General features: G+C 47.5%; 2 protein-coding genes across 8 annotated transcripts in view; both read left to right on the top strand.

The window, feature by feature from the left end:
• Positions 1 to 708: 708 nt before the first annotated feature.
• Positions 709 to 14494, top strand: DHX40 (DEAH-box helicase 40). Of its 4 annotated transcripts, none has more exons than XM_027690968.1 (17): positions 709 to 941; positions 1675 to 1820; positions 2227 to 2346; positions 3460 to 3690; positions 3877 to 3943; positions 4454 to 4585; positions 5927 to 6026; positions 6267 to 6353; positions 6822 to 7004; positions 7544 to 7624; positions 8212 to 8369; positions 9955 to 10069; positions 10342 to 10450; positions 10761 to 10855; positions 11467 to 11536; positions 11890 to 12118; positions 14054 to 14494. In XM_027690968.1, exons 1-17 carry the CDS (start codon positions 812 to 814, stop codon positions 14188 to 14190), a joined length of 2190 nt encoding a protein of 729 aa, XP_027546769.1. In that variant the 5' UTR covers positions 709 to 811; the 3' UTR covers positions 14191 to 14494. The 4 variants fall into 4 exon arrangements, with proteins under 4 accessions (XP_027546769.1, XP_027546768.1, XP_027546772.1 ...); XM_027690967.1 differs by having other exon boundaries at positions 719 to 941; positions 14051 to 14494; XM_027690971.1 differs by lacking the exon at positions 709 to 941 and adding an exon at positions 1077 to 1095 and having other exon boundaries at positions 14051 to 14494.
• A 2466-nt stretch (positions 14495 to 16960) lies between these two features.
• CLTC (clathrin heavy chain) overlaps positions 16961 to 23012 on the top strand; it is a 30504-nt gene continuing 24452 nt past the window's right edge. For all 4 annotated transcript variants that reach the window (XM_027691071.1, XM_027691072.1, XM_027691070.1 and 1 more), the window contains exon 1: positions 16961 to 17091. In XM_027691071.1, the coding sequence (XP_027546872.1) occupies positions 17050 to 17091 (42 nt within the window). In that variant the 5' untranslated portion in view covers positions 16961 to 17049. The remainder of the gene's footprint in view (positions 17092 to 23012) is intronic.

Raw genomic sequence — 23012 nt, 5'->3', positions numbered from 1 at the left:
TTGGTAACCCTGCCCTAGGTCTGAGGTCACTGAAGCATGTCCAGCCCTAAACTTTAACAGGGCAATTCTAATTCTACCAACAAATTTGCAATACAGGACACTAAATACCATTTTTTGCAATGCAACTCCAAAACTTTTACAGTGTCATCTGGGGTGTCATGACGGGCTGCATAAGCTCCAGAGGACTTTTTTTTTTTTTAAAAAAGAGAAATATTACGTGGAATCCACTGAAACCTTTAAATCTTAGCTTTGGAAATGTAAGAACTGTGAAGAACAATTAGTACTGTTAGTGGAAGTGATTAAACAGCAACAGGAAAAATCGCTGCCGTAAGCAGCAGTTGGCACAGATTTCTCGCTTTTCACACAGAAGAGGAAAAACTTTGGTGTGAGGATGAAATCCTCACCTCAGAGCGGCACGATGTGTCTTTTAATCAGGATCGCTCAAACAGGACCTTAATTCGAGGGCTCAAGGGTCAAACCCTGCCAGAAAACAGATGTATTTTCCGAGGTGGGTTGGGACTGGGTGAGCTTTAAGGTCCTTCCAGCCCTCAATATTCTGTGATTTCATGATTATATTTGTGATTTTATTTACGATTTACAACTCTGAGCCGAGGTGAGGTGCTGAGGGGAGGAGGGGGCGGGGCCTGAGGGGGCGTGGCCCGGGCCGCGCACGCGCGATGGGCGCGTAAACAGCGGCGGGTTCCGTGAGGGCTCCGGGGGTCGCTCCAGGTGAAGGGGGTCCCCAGGTGAGGGGGGTCCGGCAGGCGAAGGGGGTCCCCAGGCTCCCCCTGACCCTCCCGGGGCCCCCACCATGGACCTGCCCATCCGCCGCTCCCGCCGCGAGCTGGTGGAGGCCGTGAAGGAGCGGCCCTTCCTCATCGTCACCGGCGAGACGGGCAGCGGCAAGAGCACGCAGCTGCCCAGGTACCTCTACGAGGCAGGTAACGGATCCCCCCCCGCGGGCCGCCGAGGGTGGGGTATGAGCAGGGATAAACGCGGATGGTCTTCCGTGTCCCCTCAGCTTCGGGCCGGGCTGTGCTGAGAGGAGGGTGATTGGACCCTTTAAATAAAAAAAAAAAACCTCTATTGCCATGTGTATGTTGTGTAGGTAGGTGTGTGCGAGCTGACTCGGAGCAGCACAGCTCACGGTGCCGATAACTCCAGGGTCGTGGGTTCGATCCCTGTACGGGACATTGACTTAAGGGTTGGACTCCATGGTCCTTGTGGGTCCTTTCCAACTCAGAATATTCTGTATAACCTCAGTGTCCCAGTTCATCTCAAATCACTGGGGTTCTTTCAAACTGGAGAAGGCTCTGGGGTGACCCTAATGTGGCCTTGCAGTACCTGAGAGGCTCCCAGGGAGCTGGAGGGAGACTGTGGACAAGGGTCTGGAGTGACAGGACAAGGGGAATGGCTTCCCACTGCCAGAGGGCAGGGTTAGATGGGATATTGGGAAGAAATCCTTCCCTGTGAGGGTGGTGAGGCCCTGGCACAGATTGTCCAGAGAAGCTGTGGCTGCCCCATCCCTGGAAGTGTCCAAGGGCAGGTTGGACGGGGCTTGGAGCAAACTGGGCTAGAGGGAGGTGTCCCTGCCCGTGGCAGGGGGGTTGACACGAGATGATCTTTAAGGTCCCTTGCAACCCAAGCCATTGTGTGACTCTGTGCTCTCCCCAGGCCTGGCCAAGCACGGGGCCATCGGTGTCACCCAGCCCCGGCGCGTTGCCACCATGTCGGTGGCGCAGCGGGTGGCCGAGGAGATGGGCTGTGCCTTGGGCACTCTCGTGGGGTACCAGGTCCGCTTCGACGACTGCACCTCCGAGGTAGGGCCCTGGGGGCTCTCATCCTGTGGGAGCAGGGGGGTCAGTGGGCTCTGGCTCAGGGTTTTGCCCCTGGGCCTCTCCATGGGGTGGCACAGCCCCGGTGCTTTCCCAGGAGCTTTGTGTGGGGAAGGTCTCAGAGCCTGCACCAGCACCAGCTGTGGTGGAGCTGCAGCTGCTTGTGTTGTGTAACTCATTTGGTGAAGTTTTTCGCATCATATAAGTTATTTGATGAAGTTTTTTGAACACCTTGCAAGTGAAACGTTGCCGAGCACCTGTGGTGTGGTGCATGATCACCTGTGGTGCAGTCTGAGAGTGTGTCCTGGAAAAGATGTGGTGATCTAAGTGTTTGCTTCACTTTGAGATAATAATCCAGGATAACAGCTGATTGTCTGATTAAACCTTTCAGGACACTGCCATCAGGTATATGACTGATGGCTGCCTGTTGAGGCAAATCCTGACAGACCCTCTCCTCAGCAAGTACAGCATCATCATTTTGGATGAAGCCCATGAGCGCAGCCTCAGCACTGTGAGTGTCACCTTATTTCTCTCCTTTGGGGTCACTGTTTCTCCTTTTCTGTGATCTGCTTGTACCTTCCTTTCACTTCTGCACAATCCCCAGGGATTTTGACTGACTTTTGCTGTCCTAAGACCATAGAACTTTATTACATGCTCAATAATCTGAAAATAAGATGTGACCTGTAGTCCTGTTGCAATTGGCGTAGCTGTTGTTGTGTTTGAAAGCACTCCAGCAGCTCTCCTGGCTGTTGGATGCTCTCCCAAAATTTCCAGGAGTTTGAAGCCGGCACAGTGAACACAAACTTTCTAGAATCTTTATTTTTCCACTCAGTAACAACACCCTGAAGCATCTTTCTTGCTCTAGTTGTTTCTTAGGGTGTGTTCACAACTGTGCAAAGAGATTATGGCTTTTAGGACCATGGAAGTGTCCAGACTGACCTAAGTCCCAAAAGCTCTCAAAAGTCACTCTGACCCTTCTGTGGGCAGCACAGGGACACTCAGGTCACTCAGTCCTCAGGAGATTGTGTTGTGTGTCAGACTATCTGCTGCTCCAGCAAACAACCTGCCAGCCCAGCTGTGGAAAGGGGAAAATGTTCTCTGAATCCCAGTTCTGCCCTCAAGCATCTGAGGGTATGGCACATAAACTGAGTAAAGTGATTTAAGAAGCTACTGCTCCATCACCTGTGTCCATATAAGGAGCAGGTTTTTAATCCAGAGCACCCCAGAGTAAAATAAACTTGCTGAAATCATCAGAATAAGTGGTGAAACAAAGGAGGGCACACACACAGTCAGGTGCTTGACTGAAAAATGGGGTGAAAAATGGGTCTGAGGTGACTGCTGGCAAATGACTTGACCATGAGAGTATAAAACTGAAAAACAAAGGAATTTAAGGTATACTGGTTCTGTGTATGGGCTGTGAGAAGAGCTGATAAAAAGCTAATTAAATTCTAGAAACCAATCAGTGTGCTTACAAAATGACCAGGGTAAAAAATATGTTTTCTTCTGAGTGCTTAGGCCTGGAATATGGGATTTTCACTGGGATAAATCCTGTCCCTTCCAAGTGTTTCAGGCATTTCTAGTAAAGCTGGATTATTAACACCAGTTGCTTCTGTTTTTCTCTCAGGATATTTTATTTGGTTTGCTGAAGAAACTCTTTCTACAGAAGAAACCCCCGGGCAGGAAGACAGAGATGAAGGTGGTGGTGATGTCAGCCACCCTGGAGGTGGACAAGCTCTCTGAGTTCTTTGGACACTGCTCAGTGCTGCACATCCCAGGGAGGAGTTACCCTGTCAAGGAGATATTCTGCAACCTGCTGAGCCCCAGGGACGTGGGCAGCTCTGCCTATGTCACAGAGGTCTGGTGGCTTTGTTTTCTGGGCGTGTTCTCTGGGTTTGGTGTGATTTAATCTGGGACGGACCGCAGGAATCAGCTGCTGTGTTGTGTATCTGAGCATCCCTGCAGGAAATAGGGAAGAATTAATTAGTATGATGAGTTTGAGAAAGGTTGCAGCTGTTATTGACTTGTCTGTTGTTTGTTCCAGGCTGTAAAAGTCACACTGGATGTGCACCTGAATGAACCAGAAGGCGACATCTTGGTTTTCCTGACAGGTGCGAATTTTTCCTTCCACAACCCATGGTTATTCCAGACTATTCCATGGCACTGCCAGCAAAACAGACTGTCTGCTTTGTCCCAGAGCAGTGGTGAAGGGAAAGGTGGGGGTTGATACACACAGTGATAATTTTCAGAGCATTTTAGGAATATCTCTACCCCTGAGGCCAGATAAGAAAATCATTAACTTGAAAATTTGCGTTTTCTCTTCCCTTCTTGTGCCAGATTGACTCTGTGTTGTCTGCATGTTTTATTTTGTTGTTAATTCAGGAAGAGGGAATTACATCAGTGTATAGGCCAGGCCCTCAGGCACTCATCCTTTCAGGAACAGCCTTGGTGAGAGGCACTGTGGAAAGGCTGGATGTCACCTCCTAAACTTAACTCTCATTACACCCTTCTTTTAATGGTGTTGACAGCTCTGTAATATTGACAAACCAATCTTGTTTAAAGATGTTGCAAACTAGGAAGGCAGAGTCGTGACTACTTCAGTGCTCTTCTATGTCTTTTAGGTCAAATTGAGATAGAAAAAGCCTGTGACTTGCTCTTCAAGAAAGCAGAGTCCATTGATTACCGCTACGAGGTGCACGATCAGGCCGTGGAGGGGTTGCTTATCCTACCTCTGTATGGCTCAATGTCAACAGGTAAGAGCTTATAATGTCACAGGGAGCTTAATTCACACAAATGTGAACTGCAAGAGTTGTTACAAACATCCTCATCAAATCTTTCTGAAAAAAAATGCCGTTAATTAACCCATTTGTTACAATACAGTGGCACTCCTGGGTTTTTTGGTGGCGTTCATAAACTAATCAAACTCCTCTGTGCCTGCACTGCAGCCTCCAGTTCAAATTCATATCCACTGGATGTGGCCTCACATGGCATCAGGATCCTCAGCTTAGGGAGGGGATGGTGTGTAACTGAAAGTTCAGATGCCCTCACTCTTTATTTTAGGTGGGAAAAACGTTGCCAGGAGGTTTTTGGTGATGAGAGTGGAGCTGGAAGGGAAGATAGCAGTGCTGCAGTGTCACACAGTGTAGGAAGGTGCAGGTTATCAGAGGGAGGCACCCTGTTTTATTTGGCAGCAGTACCACAGTTAGTTCCAAAGAGTTAAAACCAGAACCCTCTTGGCCTTTGCTGAGCACAGACACTGTATTTTCAGATGAATTTGAGGGCAGTGTTTGAACGTGTGGGTGCAGTTTGGAGGCTGCCAAGGGGCTGAGTGAGTGTTCAGAAGAGCAGGACAGCAATTTCTCCCTAAAAGTGCTGCTGAGAGGGAAGATCTTGTAAAGATCTACAGAGGGAGCAAGACTGATGTTTTGGAAAGAGCAAAGTTGCATAAAACAAAAACTTTCTTCTTTATTCCATGAAATTGATTCCTGACTGAGAGGGATATTTTATTTTATTTTTATTTTGTGGTAGTTTCTCTGAGGACATTGTATTTGAATATGTCTAAATACTCATTAAAAAATCTTTCTTAAAGAGATCTTTATATTTTTCAAAAACAATAAGTGAGAAAATTTCAGGGGAAAGTTGAATTTCCATCTCTTTTTTTTGTTCCTTGGAAAGCCAAATGAATGGATGGGAGCTGCATATGCTGCTTTGGTACATGTTAAATGAAGATTTGCTGGAAACATGGGGGAGTTAATTCATTTTTTTTAATGCTCACATTCATTTGCTCTGGTGGTTCAAACCCTTCAAATCCTTCATGAAGATTCTGTTCAGACAAGACATCTTGTTTGTTTTCCTGGTTAGGAAACAGCCAGGAGACTTGGCCTTTTTCCAAATCTGGAATATTTGAGCAATAAAGGAGATATTATCTGATTTCTGGCATTTGCTAAAATAATCTATTTGCTACCATCTCTATATTTTAGGATGTTGTGTGATTCACTTTCTAATGTCATTCAAGTGACTTTCACTCAGCATTTGATTGAATTTGGTGGAAATCAGTGCTGTAACATAAACTGACTGACTCCCTGTCATTTCAGATCAACAGAAAAGGATATTTTTGCCAGCTCCTACGGGCATTAGAAAATGTGTGGTGTCCACAAACATTGCTGCAACATCTCTGACCATCGAGGGAGTCAGGTATTGTTTTGTGTCCTTCAGAAAAGCTGTGGCAGAGGGGATAATTCAGGAATTTCTGACTTCCTTCCATTTCTGTACCTGCCCTGTTGCCTTTTTCGTGTGTGTGGTGAGAAAACCCTTAATACCATTATATAGTCTGATGGTTTTGGACCCTAATTTGAAATCAAATCTTGGCTTCACTGAGTAACCCTGTGGTACCTGAGAGCTCTGTCCTTTCCCTCTCTGAATCTTTTTGCTCAGGTACGTCGTAGACAGCGGGTTTGTGAAGCAGCTGAATCACAACCCCCGAGTTGGCTTGGACATACTGGAGGTGGTTCCCATTTCAAAGTAAGTTTTTAAACATGCCCTGGTGTTCCTGGGAGTTGCTGTGACAACACCATGTATTGGTGGATCTTTAAAAAAAAATAAATAAATAAAAAGATGAGGAGCAGCCCTGAGGTTCTGTGATTTAAAGCCGTTTGGTTTGTTGCTACGTAGGAAGTGGTTCAGGATATATAATTTTCTATAAGCTTCAGACATTAAGAAGGAACTGACAGTGCATTGTCTGCAGCCTAAACAGGGGGCTCACATGTCCTCTTGTGTTTGAATACAACAACCTGATTCAGAGAAGCTTAAAAAAAATCTTCCGTGCACAGAAACGCTGCTCCCACCCGTCCTCGTCCAGCTGGAATTCTCAGCTGCTGCACAGTAAAATACCTTCTGCCTGCAAGCACAGAAATTGCTGTTATTTGTCATAATCACCCCGTGGGTAATAATAGAAGGGATTAAGAGTTTGGATGTTGGTTTTTCTGGAAGGAGCGAGGCGAAGCAGCGAGCTGGCCGAGCCGGCAGGACCTCGGCCGGGAAGAGCTACCGGCTGTACAGCAGGGAGTTCTGGGAGCAGTGCATGCCCGACCACACCGTCCCAGAGATCAGGAGGACCAGCCTGACATCTGTCATCCTGACCTTGAAGTGCCTCTCCGTGCATGATGTCATCAGGTGACCTCTGGGCAGGGGATTATCCCTGTCTCCCCGAGTCTGGGCAGCGCCAGCACCCGGAGCCTGTTGGCAGGAGGCAGGATTAGGTTCCCCAGCCAACTGTGACACTTCAATTCAATCAGCTTTTCTGCTGTTCTCCCCAGCCTGTAATTCCAGGTTGGATCTTGAGCTGAAGTTTGGGGTTCTGCCAAAACTGGCTCGCTCCAAGATTCAATATATAGTTTGTAGCATTCCTTTAAAATATTTATGTTTATGCCCCAAAGGCTTCATCTCTGTGGAATGGTTTAATTTTAAGATCATACAAGTGCAGGAAATACAGTTGAGCTTTGTGTGTGCCGTGCTGGGATTTGTCATCAATCAGAATTCCCCAGCTTGAGGCAGAACATGCAGTAACACACCCTTATGCTGCAGGTGATTATGTGCACTTTGGTCAAAAACCTGTATTGGGAGGTGAAAGAAGTATTCTAATAAATATGAAAACTAACAAAGCTATTCTGGGTCTGAACAGATATTTTTTTTTACTTCATTTTTTACTACAGGTTTCCCCATTTGGACCCCCCTGAAGAAAGACATATTTTAGAAGCTCTCAAGGAACTTTACCAGTGCAGTGCTATTGACAGGTAAAAAATAAAGGGGTGCAGTCACTACAGGAATTTAATGGTTTAACTGGTGTCAGTGTTTGTGTGGACTAAAGGACTTCCTCAGCAGTAGAATGTTTCCTCATTTAGCTTCCAGGAAGTTACTACTGGGGTTTAATATAGGCTGTAAAATCAGAGTTAGAGCTGGGATTGAGAGATACAGATCAATTTGTCCACATTGTCCTGGAGTTCCTGAGTGACCTCAGACAAATTACCTCAACCCAGTGCTGGAGCTCCTGATGGCAGATCCCAGACTGTTGTGATGGAGGAATTTGGGCTTTAGCTGTGAGGTCCATCCAAGAACTCAAGGCAGGAAGCAAGATCTTATCCTGAGCTTCCAGGAATTCTTCTTGCAAGTTAAATAAAAGCTGGCTGTGCCTGGCATGGAGCAGGCACAGGCAAACTGGGGACACTTCTTCATGTCTCCAGCACCTGTCTGGGCACACACATCCAGAGGGAAATGCTTATTCCATGCCCTTAATCAGGATGTGGTGGCTGACTTAGGTGTGCATGCTCCCATTTACATTGAAACATGAATCTGGTCTTTCTGTCTTTTTTCCTGGGATAAGGAGAGGCCATGTGACAAGACTGGGAGAATTCCTGGTGCAGTTTCCCCTCCCTCCCAACCTGAGCTGTGCTGTCATAAAAGCTGCTTCCCTGGACTGTGAGGATCTCCTGCTCCCCATTGCAGCCATGCTGTCCGTGGAAAACGTCTTCATCCGGCCAGGTAGGAAGCCCCTTATCCCAAAGCAGCCCCATATGTTTTCAAAGCTTTCCATGAGCTTGGAGTCAGGGCACATTGCATGCCAGGAATTGGACAACAGCTGTTCCAAAGACTCCAGACCAGCGTGGAATTGGGTTGCTTTTGTCCCAAGGCTGTGAGCTGGGAAGCAGCGTTTGCGTAAGCAGGAGGATGCTGAGAGGTCATGAGGGGGAAACTGTGTTACAGGAGGGAAAAGAGTAAAAAAACACCCCCAGAAAAGCAAAATGCACCACAGCAGATGTTTTGCTGTTGGTCTGAGTACAGACAACAGGGACTGATTAATTTGTTTTTAATGAACAGGGTCACCTCTGGATTATCTTTCCTGTCAATAACTCTGTTTAACCAAACAGACCTTCTAAGTTCCTGTGAGAAGCTCAGCTTGTCACTGCCTCATTTCCAGTGTTTTTCTAAATGGAAAATACAGTTTTGCTGTGGTTCCAGAGTAGCACTTTTCATAGTGCTAAACCCAGTCTCTCCCATCGTCCTTCCCATCTCCTTTCCCCTCCTGTCTGTCCCCCTTCGTGCTCCATATATTTGTATATGTCCTGTCTTTGTGGGAGACCTTTGTCCTTCCCAGTCATTTTCTGGCTCTTGTCCAGTTATCCCTGTAGTCCATTAACTGTCCCTGTTAACACAACAGCCCCAGACACTGCTGACACCACTGATAACCTGGAATCTGCTCCGGGGTCCTTCCCATTCCCACAACTGTCCCCGTGCTTTCCCATCCTCCCTCTGGCAACGTGCCCTTGTTCTCTGATGTGCATTTGTAACTCTTCAGCAACCCTGAACACTGGGAAGAACGTGGAACTCCAACCCTGGAGGCACCTCAGGATGTGTAGGATCAGGCCTCCTTCATCCATGGTACCTTTAATACCCACAAACTTCTGCCATCCTCTACAACAGCAGCACTGCAAAAAGTCTCGTGTCTCCCTCTCCTGAGGGGGAAAGGTTGTGCTGGAGAAGAAATTCTTGGGGTGTTCAAACCTTGAAATAACACTTTGGAAGTGTTGCTTTTGCCCAGCACATTCCTAGCACTTAGTGAAGGTGGATTCCCACTAAACTCACAGATGCACATGTTTTTCTAGACTCTTATTTAAGACATCCACTACTGTGGCCCTGGGACAAAAGCTGAGTTAAATAGATTAGATGGGGTGGTTTCAACAGTCTTGTTTTTTCTCTCTCAGGGCAAAACTTCCACTTGATCCTCGGGAGCTGTTTGTTTAAGGTCCCTGTTCCTTTATCTTTCCATGTCACCATCTGAGCTGATTGTGAGAGAGAAATATGTAGAACCTTTCCAAGAGAGCAGAATTCTTCATCTCTGTTTGCTGACTGATGAGATTAATGACAGATTTAATAGCATCTACGTGCTCTTGTTCAGCAGGAATGGAAGGAGGAAGAGCTGTAAATGCAGCTGTGGAGGAGAGACAAATCTAAAAATAACATGAATAAAGAGCCCAGGCTGCCAAACACACTTTGGAGAGATGCTAACAGGACATTAGGGAGTGCTACCTAAAAATGACTTTAAGTGAGATATAACTTACTTCCTCAGGTGATCCTCAGAAGCAAAAGGAGGCTGAGCTTCAACACCAGGAACTTTCCTCACAAGTGGGAGGATGCAATGACTTTGCAACCCTCTTAAATATTTTTGAACAGTGCAAAGCAAGGTATAAAATGATCCCTTACAGTAAGTGGTTTTGCATTGCTCATAACTCCCAGGTGCTGCCAGTCTTTAGATGTGCTGCATATACACGTGTGTCCTCGTGCCTGATTGCAGATTTATTCCTTCTTTGAGCTGTAATTTCTGTCATTATTTAAGCCAGCAAAGTATCTGCTGTGTAGGTTGTTGCCTTTGTGTGACCATAACGAAAAATAGAGGCAAGTTTCTGCCTTCAGCTTCCAAAGGGCTTCTTTATAACACAAGTATTTCTGTTCTCAGCAAGTCTCCCTCAGCCTGGTGCCAGAGACACTGGATCCATTGGAGGGCTTTAAAATCTGCTTTTAGCGTGGAAAAACAGCTCCGGGAAATCACCAGTAAACTGAAAGAGGTAAAAAAAATGTAATTTCTAGTTATGTTTGAATTATGTAAGTTTATGTACTGGACTGCTGAGCCTTTGCCAGATGGCTGCTGCCTTCCTCCTGTAGAAACTAATCCACTTAAAATATTTTTTTAAAGCATCCTTGCTTGTGTAACTAACAGGTATGATGGTGGGAACAGGCAAGAAGGAGAGTTTTTCCCCTTTCCTCGTGGTTTCCGTACAGTGAGAAGCCCAGAGTTTAAAATCCATGATGTAGAGGGGGTGTAACTGGTTTTTCTTTAGGAAAGATCCTGATTTGTGTTGTTTTTCCTTTACACAGCTGCCAGACTTCCCCAAAGAGACATTTGAAGGCTCCAGAACTGAAATACTGAGGAGGTGCCTGTGTGCAGGATACTTCATCAATGTAGCTCGGAGGTGAGGAAAGGAGTTTGGAGAATGGGATGGGAAAGGTGTCACACATATTATTTATATATATTTATATACAGAGGGCTGTGTGTTGGGAAAAGGAGTAACTGCAGCTGCAGGAGGTGTTTCTGTGCAGGGCTGGAAGCTTTGTAGGGTCTCTGCTTTTGACTGTCATTACTATTCCAAGGATGCAAGAAACTTCCCCAGAAATGTCATTTTTCTCTCTGTGGGATGAACTCCCAAGCTGATGGGTAGTTCCAGATGTTAAACTAAAGGGCTTGGAAATTTCCAGTAATCATGGCTGTCAAAGGCTCCACTCCCAAACCCTGTCCTTATTGTGTTGCTATATCTGCAGTGCTACTGTGGTAAATCAGATATATTTTATCCTCTTTGGGGTTTCTTTTATCGTTTAATTCTGGAATCCCCTTTCTCTCCTTAAATATTTGACTTTCTCTATTTAGATATTTGACTTTTGACTTTCTCTACGTAGGTATTTGAGTATTTTTCCTATGCTGCAGCTGATTAGTTTAGTTCAGTCTTGCTGTCGGTGTTGCTGTCTGATCACAGCAAAGTGTGTTTCGTTATTTGTTTGTTTATTTATTTTTCCCCAACCCTTTCAGATCTGCAGCCAGGACATTCTGCACAATGGACGGACATGGCAGCATTGTCTACATCCACCCCTCATCCACAGTGAGTTTCCAAAGTCTGTTGGTAAAGCAGCAAAGGATCTGTAACAGGAATAAGAGGCAGGTCCCACAAACTCTTCCTGGTGCTTGGTCTGGTGCAGTGTTCATTTGGAAGAGCCTGTTCAAAAATCTCTTCAAAGAACTTCTTCAAAGTTGGTGAATGTATGAGTGTAACACAGACTGAACTTTCTCTCTGGGCAGTTTTAAGCAAGTCATTCCACCTTAATTTCCCTGAAAATTAAGGATAACGTCCCCTTGCATCTGAAACATTGAAAAACGCTCCAGCGAAGGGGGCTCTGGAAGTAAAAAAATCTTTTCAATCAGCTCAGAAATAACCTTTTTTAACTCATTTTCCAGCTGTACAACCAGGAGACTCTGCTGGAGTGGATCATCTTCCACGATGTCACCGTGACGTCCAAGATCTACGTGCGGACGGTGTGTCCCGTGCGCTACGAGTGGGTCAAGGACCTGCTGCCCAGGCTGCACCAGATCGATGCCTATGAGCTGAGCAGTGTGGCCAGGGAGGAGGTGACAGAGGAGGAAATAACCAGGTGGAAGCACAGGGAGGACCTGAAGAGGCAGTTTGGTGAGCACAGGGAGTCCGTGTCTATGGTTGTGTGGGCTCCTGTTATGTCACTGGATTCATTCTGGCCTGGAATGAATTTTTTCATGTTTACACGGTTGATATGTGTGGTTCTGGCTGTTCTCTCTTCTCTGCAATCCTTATTTTCTGTCTCTGCAGTGTGAATAGTGGTGTTTCCTTACTGGCTCTTGCCCTTCTTCTGGCTTCCTAGAGCTCACAGGAGCAAAACTTTTTAACACAGACCTGACTAAAAGCATTTTGAATCTGATTATTTTGAGTTATTATCTGATTATTTAAGTTTATAAAGGCTTATTTGAGATTAATATTGACCTAACAGATGTTGTATTTCTGGGAGCTTCATAAAAATAGGTGGCTGAATAGCTGAGAAAGGCTTAATAAGTAGAAGGAAAGGCTGCAGCATGAGCTGAATTATTATTTGACTGCAAGACGGAATAATTACAAATATTCTAATGGAATAGAATAGAAATATTCCAATAATTACAAATAATCTAATAAAGGGTTTCTAACCATAGATACCCAAATAAGACTGTCCTGAGAGAGAGAAATCCTAAGGGGTTATGGAGAAGAGGGGAGGGAAAAAAATCAACCCAAAAAACCCTCACCCAACAAAAAACATGAAGGAAAAAGCATCACATTTTGGTGAATGTCTCCTTCTGACAGTGAGTTTAATGCCATATGTTTCAATAGTTTTAATTAAGACTGGTGCCTGCTGACTGATCTGCTGCTTGACATTCTCTGAATTCTTCTGTCAGCAGGTCCCTAAAGCAGCCAAGTATTCCAAGGGCCTCTTTCCTCCCGAGCTGACCCTTCCAAAACATCCACTTTAATGTACAGCACAGGCACTGGCAATATTGATTCTCTTCCATTTCCTTCAAATGGAGACTGCTGGGCTCAGGGAGTGTGTATTGTTGTATAAACCCACCATTTTAAATGATAAAAATGTGGATTTCATGTGGTTATAAATAGGATAGGAAAGGATATTTGCATTATTAGGTAATGCAGAGGAGCACCATCCAGCTGAATGAATCCAAGGAGCTGAGGTTTGTTCTCTGTGTGACTTCACCAGGCCATTGTCAATTCATTTGAGATTAATATTGACCTAACAGATGTATTTCTGGGAGCTTCATAAAAAGAGGTGGCTGAATAGCTGAGAAAGGCTTAATTAGTAGAAGGAAAGGCTGCAGCTGAATTATTATTTGACTGCAAGGCAGAATAATTACAAATATTCCAATAATTACAAATAATCTAATGTCGATTAAAGCCCCAGGGACAGGCTGCAGTAGCTGCTTCATTCACACAGTTTTTTGGCTCTCAGAGTCTTTGATTAATTTTTTATTTTTGTTATTTTAAACTGAAAATATTTCTTGCTTTTCTTGCCTCCTGGGAGAAGCCCTGCCAAGGTCTCAGTGCTGGGGGAGAACCTGCATTCCTGATGGTGTCTGACCCAATATTGACTTGTTCCACTCCTTTATCTCCTTGTTGTCCAATCCCTTCCCCCTCCCTCTGGAAATTTTTTAAGAGATAGTTTATTCTAAGCTTATTTCCTGTCCCTCTCCTGCCTAAACCTGAGTTGGAGATGTGTCATTTAGAGAGGAAATGGGTGCATAGGACACGAGATGCACGTTCTGTGTTCCAATAAAACCCAAGGTACACGCTGGGGATGAGAAGAGCCCAGCTGCAAATATTGACATGGGACTTCAGGCAGGATTTTAGTTTTCATTTTTTTCCCCTCCCTGCTGTGGTACAGTCTGTCCTCTCTGGAAGTCATTCAAATGCCTGCCTGGGACTTGAAATTAAAAAAAAAAAGAGATTCTGTTGGGTGTTTTTGGGGCTATTTTACCAATAGGAGGAATTGTAGTGCTGGGGGGATGACACAAAAGAGTATATTTTTTTTTCTCTCCTCTCTTCCCCCAGAAGGAGCCACAGACAACTCTGCCAAGAAGATGGAGAGAAGGAATGATGAGCAGTCCATCCTGGATGCCAGAGCCCGTTACCTGGAGAGGAAGCAGCAAAGAGCACAGGGTTTAGGTGGCCCAGTGAAAGAAACGGGGTGATTCTGGTTGCAGCTCCACTCCCACGTGAGGGAGGGCGGTTTATGCAGCTCTGGGGATGTTTGCACGATGCAAAATGACTCAGAGGAATGGAGGGAAACTTCTGCTTTGTGGTTATTGGAGTGCAGAAGAGTAAAACACAACCTTCCTTTGCTGCATCCAGCAGGGAAAAGTGACCAAGCTGAATTTTGTTGCTGCGTGTCACTGGCAGCAGTTTACTGGCTGGAAGGCTGTGGTGCCAATTCTGCGGCATTTAATTGACTCAGAAAGGTCTCAGTGCCAATAAAAATAAAATTTTCTTAAAGATTGGCTGTTTTTTTGATTTTTTTAAAGGAGTGGAACTGTAAGTTTTTATCCATTTCACTCAGCATGATGGTTGTACAGTCTCAGTGCTCATCCACTCCTCGGTGAAATGTGTAGGAAGGGCTCTTTTGATGATGGAACCATCAGGATTAAATCCAGAAGGACACTTGCCCCCTGCATTCCCTGCTGCACCACATACAGGGATGGCTCTGGGTGAAGATGTCTTTGTGTGCCAAGTGTTTTGGCAATGTTTCCACATTCCTGCTAACAATGCATAATTTTTGTCAGGGATGACTTAGCACTGTGTGTTTTCCTGCTGGCAGAGGAACCCACCCCAGCAGTGGCTCCCTTATCCCCCAGGGCGGGCAGCAGGGCTGCTCCTAATGGGCTGTTTGTCTGGATTTGGGGACTGTTATTTTTAAAAGATACGGATTTCGATCTCAAGAATGACGGTTTCAAATGTGTGGGAAGAACACACGAGGAAATACAAGCTTTTGTCCTTAAGCTGTGATGCTTTGTCATCATAAAATTTGTCTCCTTCTCAGTAAAGAAATAATCCTGTTTTATCACCTCAACAATCCTAAAATGTTCCACTGTGGAGCTTGTACAAGACAATTTCCAAATAACTGGAGGAACGTGCTGTCATTTTTTTCCCACCTCTGTGTGTCACCTTCTTGCTTTCCGGGTCACTTGTTAAAAGGGATGTTGTAAAATATTCACCATTCCCCCTCTGCTCCACCTTGAGCGTTCCAGGCTGATCAAAAGCTCTCAGAAACCTTGGGATTCTTTGTGGGAAATATAATATTCCCCATAAAAAAAGTGGTAGATCTGATAATTGTTCCTCTTTTCTGTGATTGTGCCCATTAAAAGGGAAGAGATGGAGAAAGATGGGGAGGGACTTTGGACAAGAGCCTGGAGTGACAGGGCAAGGGGAATGGCTTCAAACTGACAGAGAGGAGGTTTAGGTTGGATATTGGAGAAAAATTCTTCCCTGGGAGGGTTTTTTTTCACTCTGGTGCTCAGGCTCTGCTTTGGAGCAGCAGCACTTTTCCTTGACTCGACCTGTTTTGCTGTTTAATTTGATTCATGATATATTTGCAAGTCATGGTCACTCCTGAGTCAAAGGACATCTGCCCCACACGCTGGGTCTGAAATGAGCAGCTGGAATGGCCACTCTTCCTTGGGGCTGGAAATATCTTGGCAGATCCTGCTGTTTTCTGGTTCCTTTTATTGTTTTCACTCTCTTAGTAGCAAAAAGGAAGGGATTTTTGTTTTCCCCCTTGTGTTCCAGGGCTGCTCAGAGAGTTGGAAATGGGGAATTTAAGACAAATTATGTGAGGAAATAACCATGAGATTGCAAAATAAGGTGTAAGGAGCAGAGCACTTGGAATGCTGCATCATCACAGAGAAACAGCTAAAACTTAACTCTTTTTGTGTGCTGGAGGTAAATTGTGAGTTAATAAACACGGGAGGAAAGTGGGAGTTTGATTGTGTTCCTGCACTCATTAACAGTGGGCCGTGGGAACAGTCCCGGGGACCATCCCCGGGGTTTATGGATGGACAGGGACAGTGGGGACACCCTGGGGGGGGAGAACATCATATCCCGGTGCCAGGCACACCCCAGTCCCTTGGTGTGTCCCCCGGAGGGTGGATCCATCACATCCCAGTCACAGGGACACCGCTGTCCCTTCGGTGTCTCCCCAGGAGAATGGGATCTCTCCCATCCCTGTGACAGGGACACCCCCGATCCCTCGGTGTCCCCCAGGGGGGGTGGATCCATCACGTCCGGGTGACAGGGACACCCAGGGGAGGGCGGGATCCATCACATCCCGGTGACAGGGATATCCTAGGGGGGAATCCATGGACACCCCTGGTGACAGGGACACCCTGAGACGGGGGATCCAAGGACACCCTCGGGTTGGGGGTTCATCCCAGGGACAGGCCGGGTGACAGGGACACCCCACGCGGGGGTGGATCCATCACATCCCGGTGACAGGGGCACCCCGAGGGGGGTGGGATTTATCGCATCCCAGTGTCAGGAGCACCCCGGAGGGGGGGTATCCAGGGACACCGCCGGTGACAGGGACACCCCGGGGGGGAGTACCCATGTCCCCCCTCCCCGGTGTCAGGGACACCCCGGGGGGTTATCCAGTGACCGGTGTCCCCCCGGTGTCACCTTGTCCCGGCCGCGCCGCGCGGCCACGTGACCCGGCGCGGGGCGGCGCGCGCGGGGCGGAAGTGACGCCGCCGGCCCCTCGGTCGCATGATGTGGCAAAAAAAAAAAGGCCGGGAAGGAGCGCTGAGTGATGCGTCCCCAAATAGTCCCTTCCGGCGGCGCATCACCCCGCCCGCCCCACTGGCGCCGCGCGCCGGCGGATCCCTCCGCGCGCCCCCGGCGCGGCTGAGGCGGCTCGGGCGGGCGGCAGGTGCGCGTATCCTTCCGCCGTGGTATCCTTCCGCCGGCGGGGGCAGCCCTTCCGCACGGCCCCGCTCCGCCATCGCGGCCCCGCAGCGCCCGCAGCGCCGAGCCCGGCCCGGCACGGAGCCCCCGCCGCCACCATGGCACAGATCCTGCCCATCCGCTTCCAGGAGCACCTCCAGGTGGGCGCCGGCGCGGCCGCGCTGTTCTGTCCCCGCCGTGCCGAGAGGACGTACCCGGGCCCGCCCGCGGTGCCGCCGTGAGGGCTGGGGGGGAGCGCGGGGTGTTGGTGTCTGGGAGGGAAGCGCTGCCCGAAGGGCACCTTCCTGAGCGGCCGGGCCTGGCCTGCCGCCCTTGCCGGCGCCCCCCCGGGCTGGGCGAGGCCGGGATGGGACGGGGAGCGCGGGTGGTTCCGCGGCGTGAGGGGAAATCCCGCCCCGGCCCCGGGTCTGCGAGGGACGGGGGGGAGCCGGGCAGGGCTGGGCTGCCTCCCTGCGCCGCTTCATTCTAGATGTATTAATAATCTTAACACCTATCGTTGTGAGGGCGTAGTAAGTGGTTCTCCCGGTGCTGTCTGGGTGTAATGTCACGTCCCGGAAGGGGAGCTGCAGTGAGTGCGGGAGCTGCCGCGGCTCCCGCAGTGCAGCGGGGGCAGTGCAGGTGCCCAGGTGCCCTCTCTCAAATCCAGGCTCTCGCCGCACCGCCACCACCGCGGTTATTTCCTTTCGCTTCCCTGACACGGCTCCCCGAAGGCAGCGGTAACACGTCCTAGATGTGCAGGAACTCAGGGCTGCCTTCCCGAGGAACGCACCTCCCGCGTCCGTGGGTGCAGCCGGAGCGCAGGGAGGGGTCTGGAGGTGCAGGTCCGGTTGTGCAATGGGCACTTCCCCTCTGGCAGGTCTGTGGGGCGAAGTACTGCGAGCCGCGGTTCCCCTGGCTGGGGCCGTGGTGTTCATTAAGCTCGGTTTCGCTGCTGGGGAGGGTTTTTTGTGTAATAAAAGCTGCATTGACACACCTGGCTTCTGTACCTCTTCTGCCCCATGGTTCCAGTATCTGTGTTTAGTTTGTGTTTGTGTAACTGGGCACTGATATACTGATGGATTTCCATAATTGATAGTGACTTCTTTTCCTGACTCAAACAGAAAAATTTCAGTTCCTAGGCACCTTGCAAAATACTTATTTTGTGGTGTAAATTACCACTATCCATAGGGTTTAAAAAAATGGTGCCATGATTACTTTCTGTCTGAGTGGGTAACTTTTGAGTGTTGAGGAATTTTCCTTCAATATCAGGTGAGGAATTTTCCTTCAATATCAGTGGAAAAGCAGGCCAGAATTCCTAGCTGAGGTGTGCCTGCACTCCTTAGTGAGCAGCACTGACAGGGGAATCCCAGGAGCTGCCCAGAGCTTTGTCTCTGAGCAGTGCCTTGTCCTGGTGGTGGCACAGCCCAGACCCAGGTGCTGAGAAGGTTCTGTGTCCTCAGGTGAAACTCATCCCTCTGTGTGCCCAGCTCCTGCTAAAGCATTGTGGAAATGCACCTCTGATATATTATTTAAGCCCCAAACCTTGCATGTGACCCACTGCCAGGTCTCTAATGACATGAGTCCTGTTACATAATGAAACTCATCTGCCTCATGCCAGGAGTGCTGGGAGGGTTCAGGCCAGTACTGCTGTGGAACAGGACTGTTCTGCCCAAAGTCTGATTTATATGTTTAGTTGTGTTTTAATTTGCATTTTCTCTCCCTGCCCCTCTTCACTGGTTGAACCAGTACCTTTTGTAGCTGCACACTGAGCTGATCTCTCCTCAGGTGGGGTGTCCAGCCCTCTCAGCCTGGCTGCACTTGGCTCTTGCCCAGTTTGCTGCTCCTACTGAACTTCCTCATTTTATTTCATTGAGAAATTTTCAGGGGAATTTGAATTCTTGGAGTTCCTGTTTTTCTGATGAAGCTTCTGCTGTAAATTTGGAGAGCAGAAACGCTGCTGTTGCAGTGGTTTTGTTTGAGTGTATTCCAGGCTGCTCCTAGGAAATCCTCATGGGCTCAATAGTACAATTTCTTGAACTGTGCCTGACCTACATTGTCTAGGAAACTTGTCTTACAGGTGTTGGGCAACACTTGCAAGTTTGTAGCTGATGCTTTAGTGCAAGGCAAGGCACCCACCCAGAGCCTTATTCATGAAAGGCAGGTGGTGAATGTGAATGAGAAAGATTTTGCAGGCTCTTATTGAAATCTGATCTTGGCTGGTGATTTGGGAATGAAGAGTAAAGGCTCCAGGAGCCCTGAATGCCTTGGGGGCACAGGACAGTGCTTTGTACCCCAAATTGGAGCTGAAGATCTACTTTGGGCAAGAAGTTGGCTTAGCAGGGCCAAGTGAGCTTTCTGGGGAGTCTGAAACCAAAACGTGTTCTCAGGCTTCAGGTTTTGTTTGTTTGAGTCCCATCACATGCTCTGCAATCTCAGCTGTCCCAAATCTGTAGGTTTTATCTGTGTGGTGTCTACCGTACATCCCTGCCTGGCCTCAAAACAACATGTTGTGAGAAACTTCCCTTGGGAGTTTTCAAGGAGAAACCTGGTTCCTGTGCTATCAAAACTCACGTTATAAAACTTTACAGTGCTACTTCTTTTTTTTTTTTTTTTCTTTTTGAAGTGGCTATGAGGAAACAATCCACTGTGCTTGTGGTGGGAGATCAGAGGTCAGTGTGTGGGATGATTGTAAATCTGGTTGCTCATATGCAGGTTTTAGGGATTCCTAAAATGTGCCTCTGAGTACTTGAGGATGGAACTAAAACACAGCTGCATATTGTGGTGGGTCAGTGGAGCTTTTCTGAGATTACAAGTTCCTGATGAGTGAGAAGGACCCAGATTAGATGGACTGGAATTGCCAGGTCATTTAGACACAAAATACCCTGAAATATATAAAAATTGAACTTGGACCAGGCCCACTGCTGTAATGAGTTCAGGCATTCATAAATACTTTTCTGAGCCTAAATATTTTAAAAGAAATTTTTTAATTGTTCTGTAAGACAGTACAGAGAACTGCCAGCTCAGGCTGTGTGCTTGGTGCCAATACAGAACTGCTTTTTTTAAAACTAGGAAAAGGGTCCTTGTCTCTATTGTTCATTGATGGAGCAAACCTGAATGGCAGCTGTGCTGTCCTGGGATGGTGGCACTTGGGTGGCTCCGGAGTCACAGCTGTGCCAGAGAATAAAACAGGACAGCCAAGGCATCATGGAATAAAATATATCAATTCAATACTTTGCTCTAACAATGGCAAAGAACAAAATATTTCCATGTATTGTGCTGACTGTGAGACAGTTTAATACAGCCTAAAACACTAAATCTCTGCTGTAACAGCATTAGTTTGGAGCAGTTACATCTCTGGTGGATAAAAGTCAGGAATTAGAGGACTCTGCCTAATGCTGTTTGGGTGGGATTCTTGCTCTGCTTCTTAGTGGATCTGCATTCCTAAAGCCAGTGAGTTTAGAGTATTCCCACAGAGGGAGAATCTGTAACAAAGAATGGAAATGTCTTGAGGAGAGTGTGTGAGTGTGTGTGTGTGTGTGTGTGTGTGTGTGTGTGAGTGTGTGTGTGTGTGTGTGTGTGAGCTAATTGGATAGGAGCAATTAGTTAAGCAGTTTATGAGCTGTTCTGGGCATGGCCCTCACAGCAGGCACTGCAGTGCACGGGCCTGCCCTGGTGGCTGCTCAGTGCCCTGTGCTGGCCCTGGGGCCCCAACCACGGAGGGAGGAGTGGGAGCCAGAGGTTCTGAGCTCCAGTGGCAGCAGCTGCAGCCCCAGGGTGGTTTGGGACTCAAACACTCACACAACACAACCCTGTGGCTGGGAGAGGGGTGGCTGCCTGGGCCTGCTCAGGGGAGGCACAAAATAGGAAGGATATAGAAATAAAGAGCTCTTGAATGGTAGAGAGGTCCCTTATCTGTTGAAAACATGACTTCCTAGGCTGTCAAAAGCTGTAACTCTTACCTTGCACTGGGAAGAGTGATGTGTTTGGAGCCAGGGCCTGGCTGTGGGACTCTTACACAACTGCACTACCAGAGCAGCACAGATGGGAATTTTTTGGTGTGACTTAAGTTTACTTTTCTAATTTTCCTGTATGGAATTAAAAGAGCAGCTGAAATGTAGCCTGGTGTCTGCCTTGTTCAGTCCAACCCAGTGAAACATGGCCTGTGGCAGAGCTGATGTGACTCACTGCACATCCAGGAGCTCCTGCTTCCCAGAGGACTGGGAATTTTTTTATTAGCTGACACTGTCCAGCTCCATGATTTCTGCCTGCATGGGGCTAAGGAGTCTGGGCAGGGACTGAGCAGCTGCCTGTGGCCACAAGAGCAGTGGTTGTATCCTGTCGAGGTGAAATGTGTGCTCAGCAGTTCCGTGTCCTTCCTCGTAGGCAAGGAGAAATTATGTGACAGCTAAGCACTGTCACAGGAAAGGGACTGTCACAGGAAGGGGTCAACAAAGAGGCTCTTGTCAGCACTTTTACCATTCAGTTTGATGTCACATGTATGTGACAACTTCCCTGGGTGAGTTACTGAGAATGGGCTTGAGTTATCTTCCAGTGAAAAAATAATCCTGGCAATCAGACGTTCACTCGCTGTGTTAGGATGATTCACATCTCAGTGCTGTTCACAGAAATGCCATCCCAGAATTTCATGGTTCAGCAGAGCCTGCAGTTGAGGGAAGTGTCTGATCTTGGGTTAGATGAGTCCTTCAGGGCGACGTCTCTGCTGAACACGGGAGGTGCTGCTGTCCCTGACAATCTGGTTCATGGTTCCACTCTGCTTCACAGAACACTTTATTCCATACAGTGACTGGTGTCACTGATCTTCCCAACAGATGTGGGTGCAAAATAACTCCCACTGGAAATCACTTGCCCAAGCACAGTGAGCAAGTTCTGCTTTCATATCTGCTTGAAAGGCAAGGAAGTGGTTTTTGTAGTAAAATGTAGGGCTGTCTTAAATTCCTTTTTTTTTCAGTCTTTTAAACTTGTTTGTGAATCAGTGAAATGTAGTGAGTGCAATATTAAATGTTTGGGGTTATTTTCCCTTTGTAGTAAATTGGTTGGAAACCCACAACCCCCTGTACTCCTTTAGTTGTAGTGCAACTCAGGAGTTTGTACATGGAATAGTATTGAAATTTTCCCAATAAAAGCCTCCAAAGGAATATTTGCTGTCACATTTCCTCACAGTTATCTTCATCTCTGTTTGCTCTGGTCAGCTTTCTAAACACTCCTGCCTGGCTCACCTGGACTTTAGCCAGTCTGGGGAAGAAAACAACCTGTATTCCAGGGAATGATCTCTGCTCAAGAGTTCTGTGCATCCTTGGTGCAGCCAAGGAAAGTCCCTGTTGGCCTCACCAGTGGGTGAGGGAAGTGCCACTCCTGGCTGGTGACACTTGTGCAATCAAAGGCAGGGATTGTCACCGTTAGAATTGACTTCCTGACGTGGTTCCTACACTGGGGTCTGTTAAGATAAAAGATGAAATGTTGGCAGAAAGAGCTTGTGTGTACTTAAAGACTTCCCTGAGGGTTGTGCCTCCATCAGAAAAGTTCTCCAGGCTTTTTTCAGAGCTCCTGTGCCAGTTGACTGAATCTTTGCAAAGGGACACCTCACTTTGAAAATAGTGAGAAGTTTAAGAAGTACCACTTTTAAAATCTCCCCCCGCTCCTGGGGTTAGTCCTCAGATGTGACCCCCAGCAGATGGCAGTTTGATTGTGATTAAGGTAAATCTGTCCTGCAATATCCAAGTGACTTTGATTTGGTGGGTTTGTCTGGAGTTCCCTAAGAGGTCCTGCCATCTGCTTGGACCTGCTGCTCAGATTTGTTCTATCCACAGTGTTTGAGTGCAGTGCTGTGACTGCTTGGCACTCAAACTACCCCCCTCTACCAAATTAACGAGGAAATTTAGGGCTTGATAAATGATTTTGCACTTGTGAAACTTGCAGCCCCAGCAGAAGGAAATGCCACATTCCAGTAAGTCACTCCAGCTCTACCAGATCAAACTCCCATATCTTCTAACCTTCTCTCCCTGCAGTGGTGTGCTTGGATTCCATATAACCCTGCCTGGATTCCATATAACCCTGCCTGGAT

Source organism: Neopelma chrysocephalum, unplaced genomic scaffold (assembly GCF_003984885.1).
Source record: "Neopelma chrysocephalum unplaced genomic scaffold, ASM398488v2 Primary Assembly neopelma1_82, whole genome shotgun sequence".
Taxonomy (NCBI): domain Eukaryota; kingdom Metazoa; phylum Chordata; class Aves; order Passeriformes; family Pipridae; genus Neopelma; species Neopelma chrysocephalum.
Note: the sequence above shows the minus strand (reverse complement) of the source record. Positions and strands in the feature narration are given on the sequence as shown.

Bases quoted from the DNA above. Each gene is read 5' to 3' on its own strand.
- DHX40 (XM_027690967.1), top strand. From the start codon at position 812: ATGGACCTGCCCATCCGCCGCTCCCGCCGCGAGCTGGTGGAGGCCGTG. The intron at 8,370-9,954 runs GTAGGAAGCCCC...TTACTTCCTCAG, and splicing joins AAACGTCTTCATCCGGCCAG to GTGATCCTCAGAAGCAAAAG. The intron at 10,070-10,341 runs GTATAAAATGAT...TTCTGTTCTCAG, and splicing joins TTTGAACAGTGCAAAGCAAG to CAAGTCTCCCTCAGCCTGGT.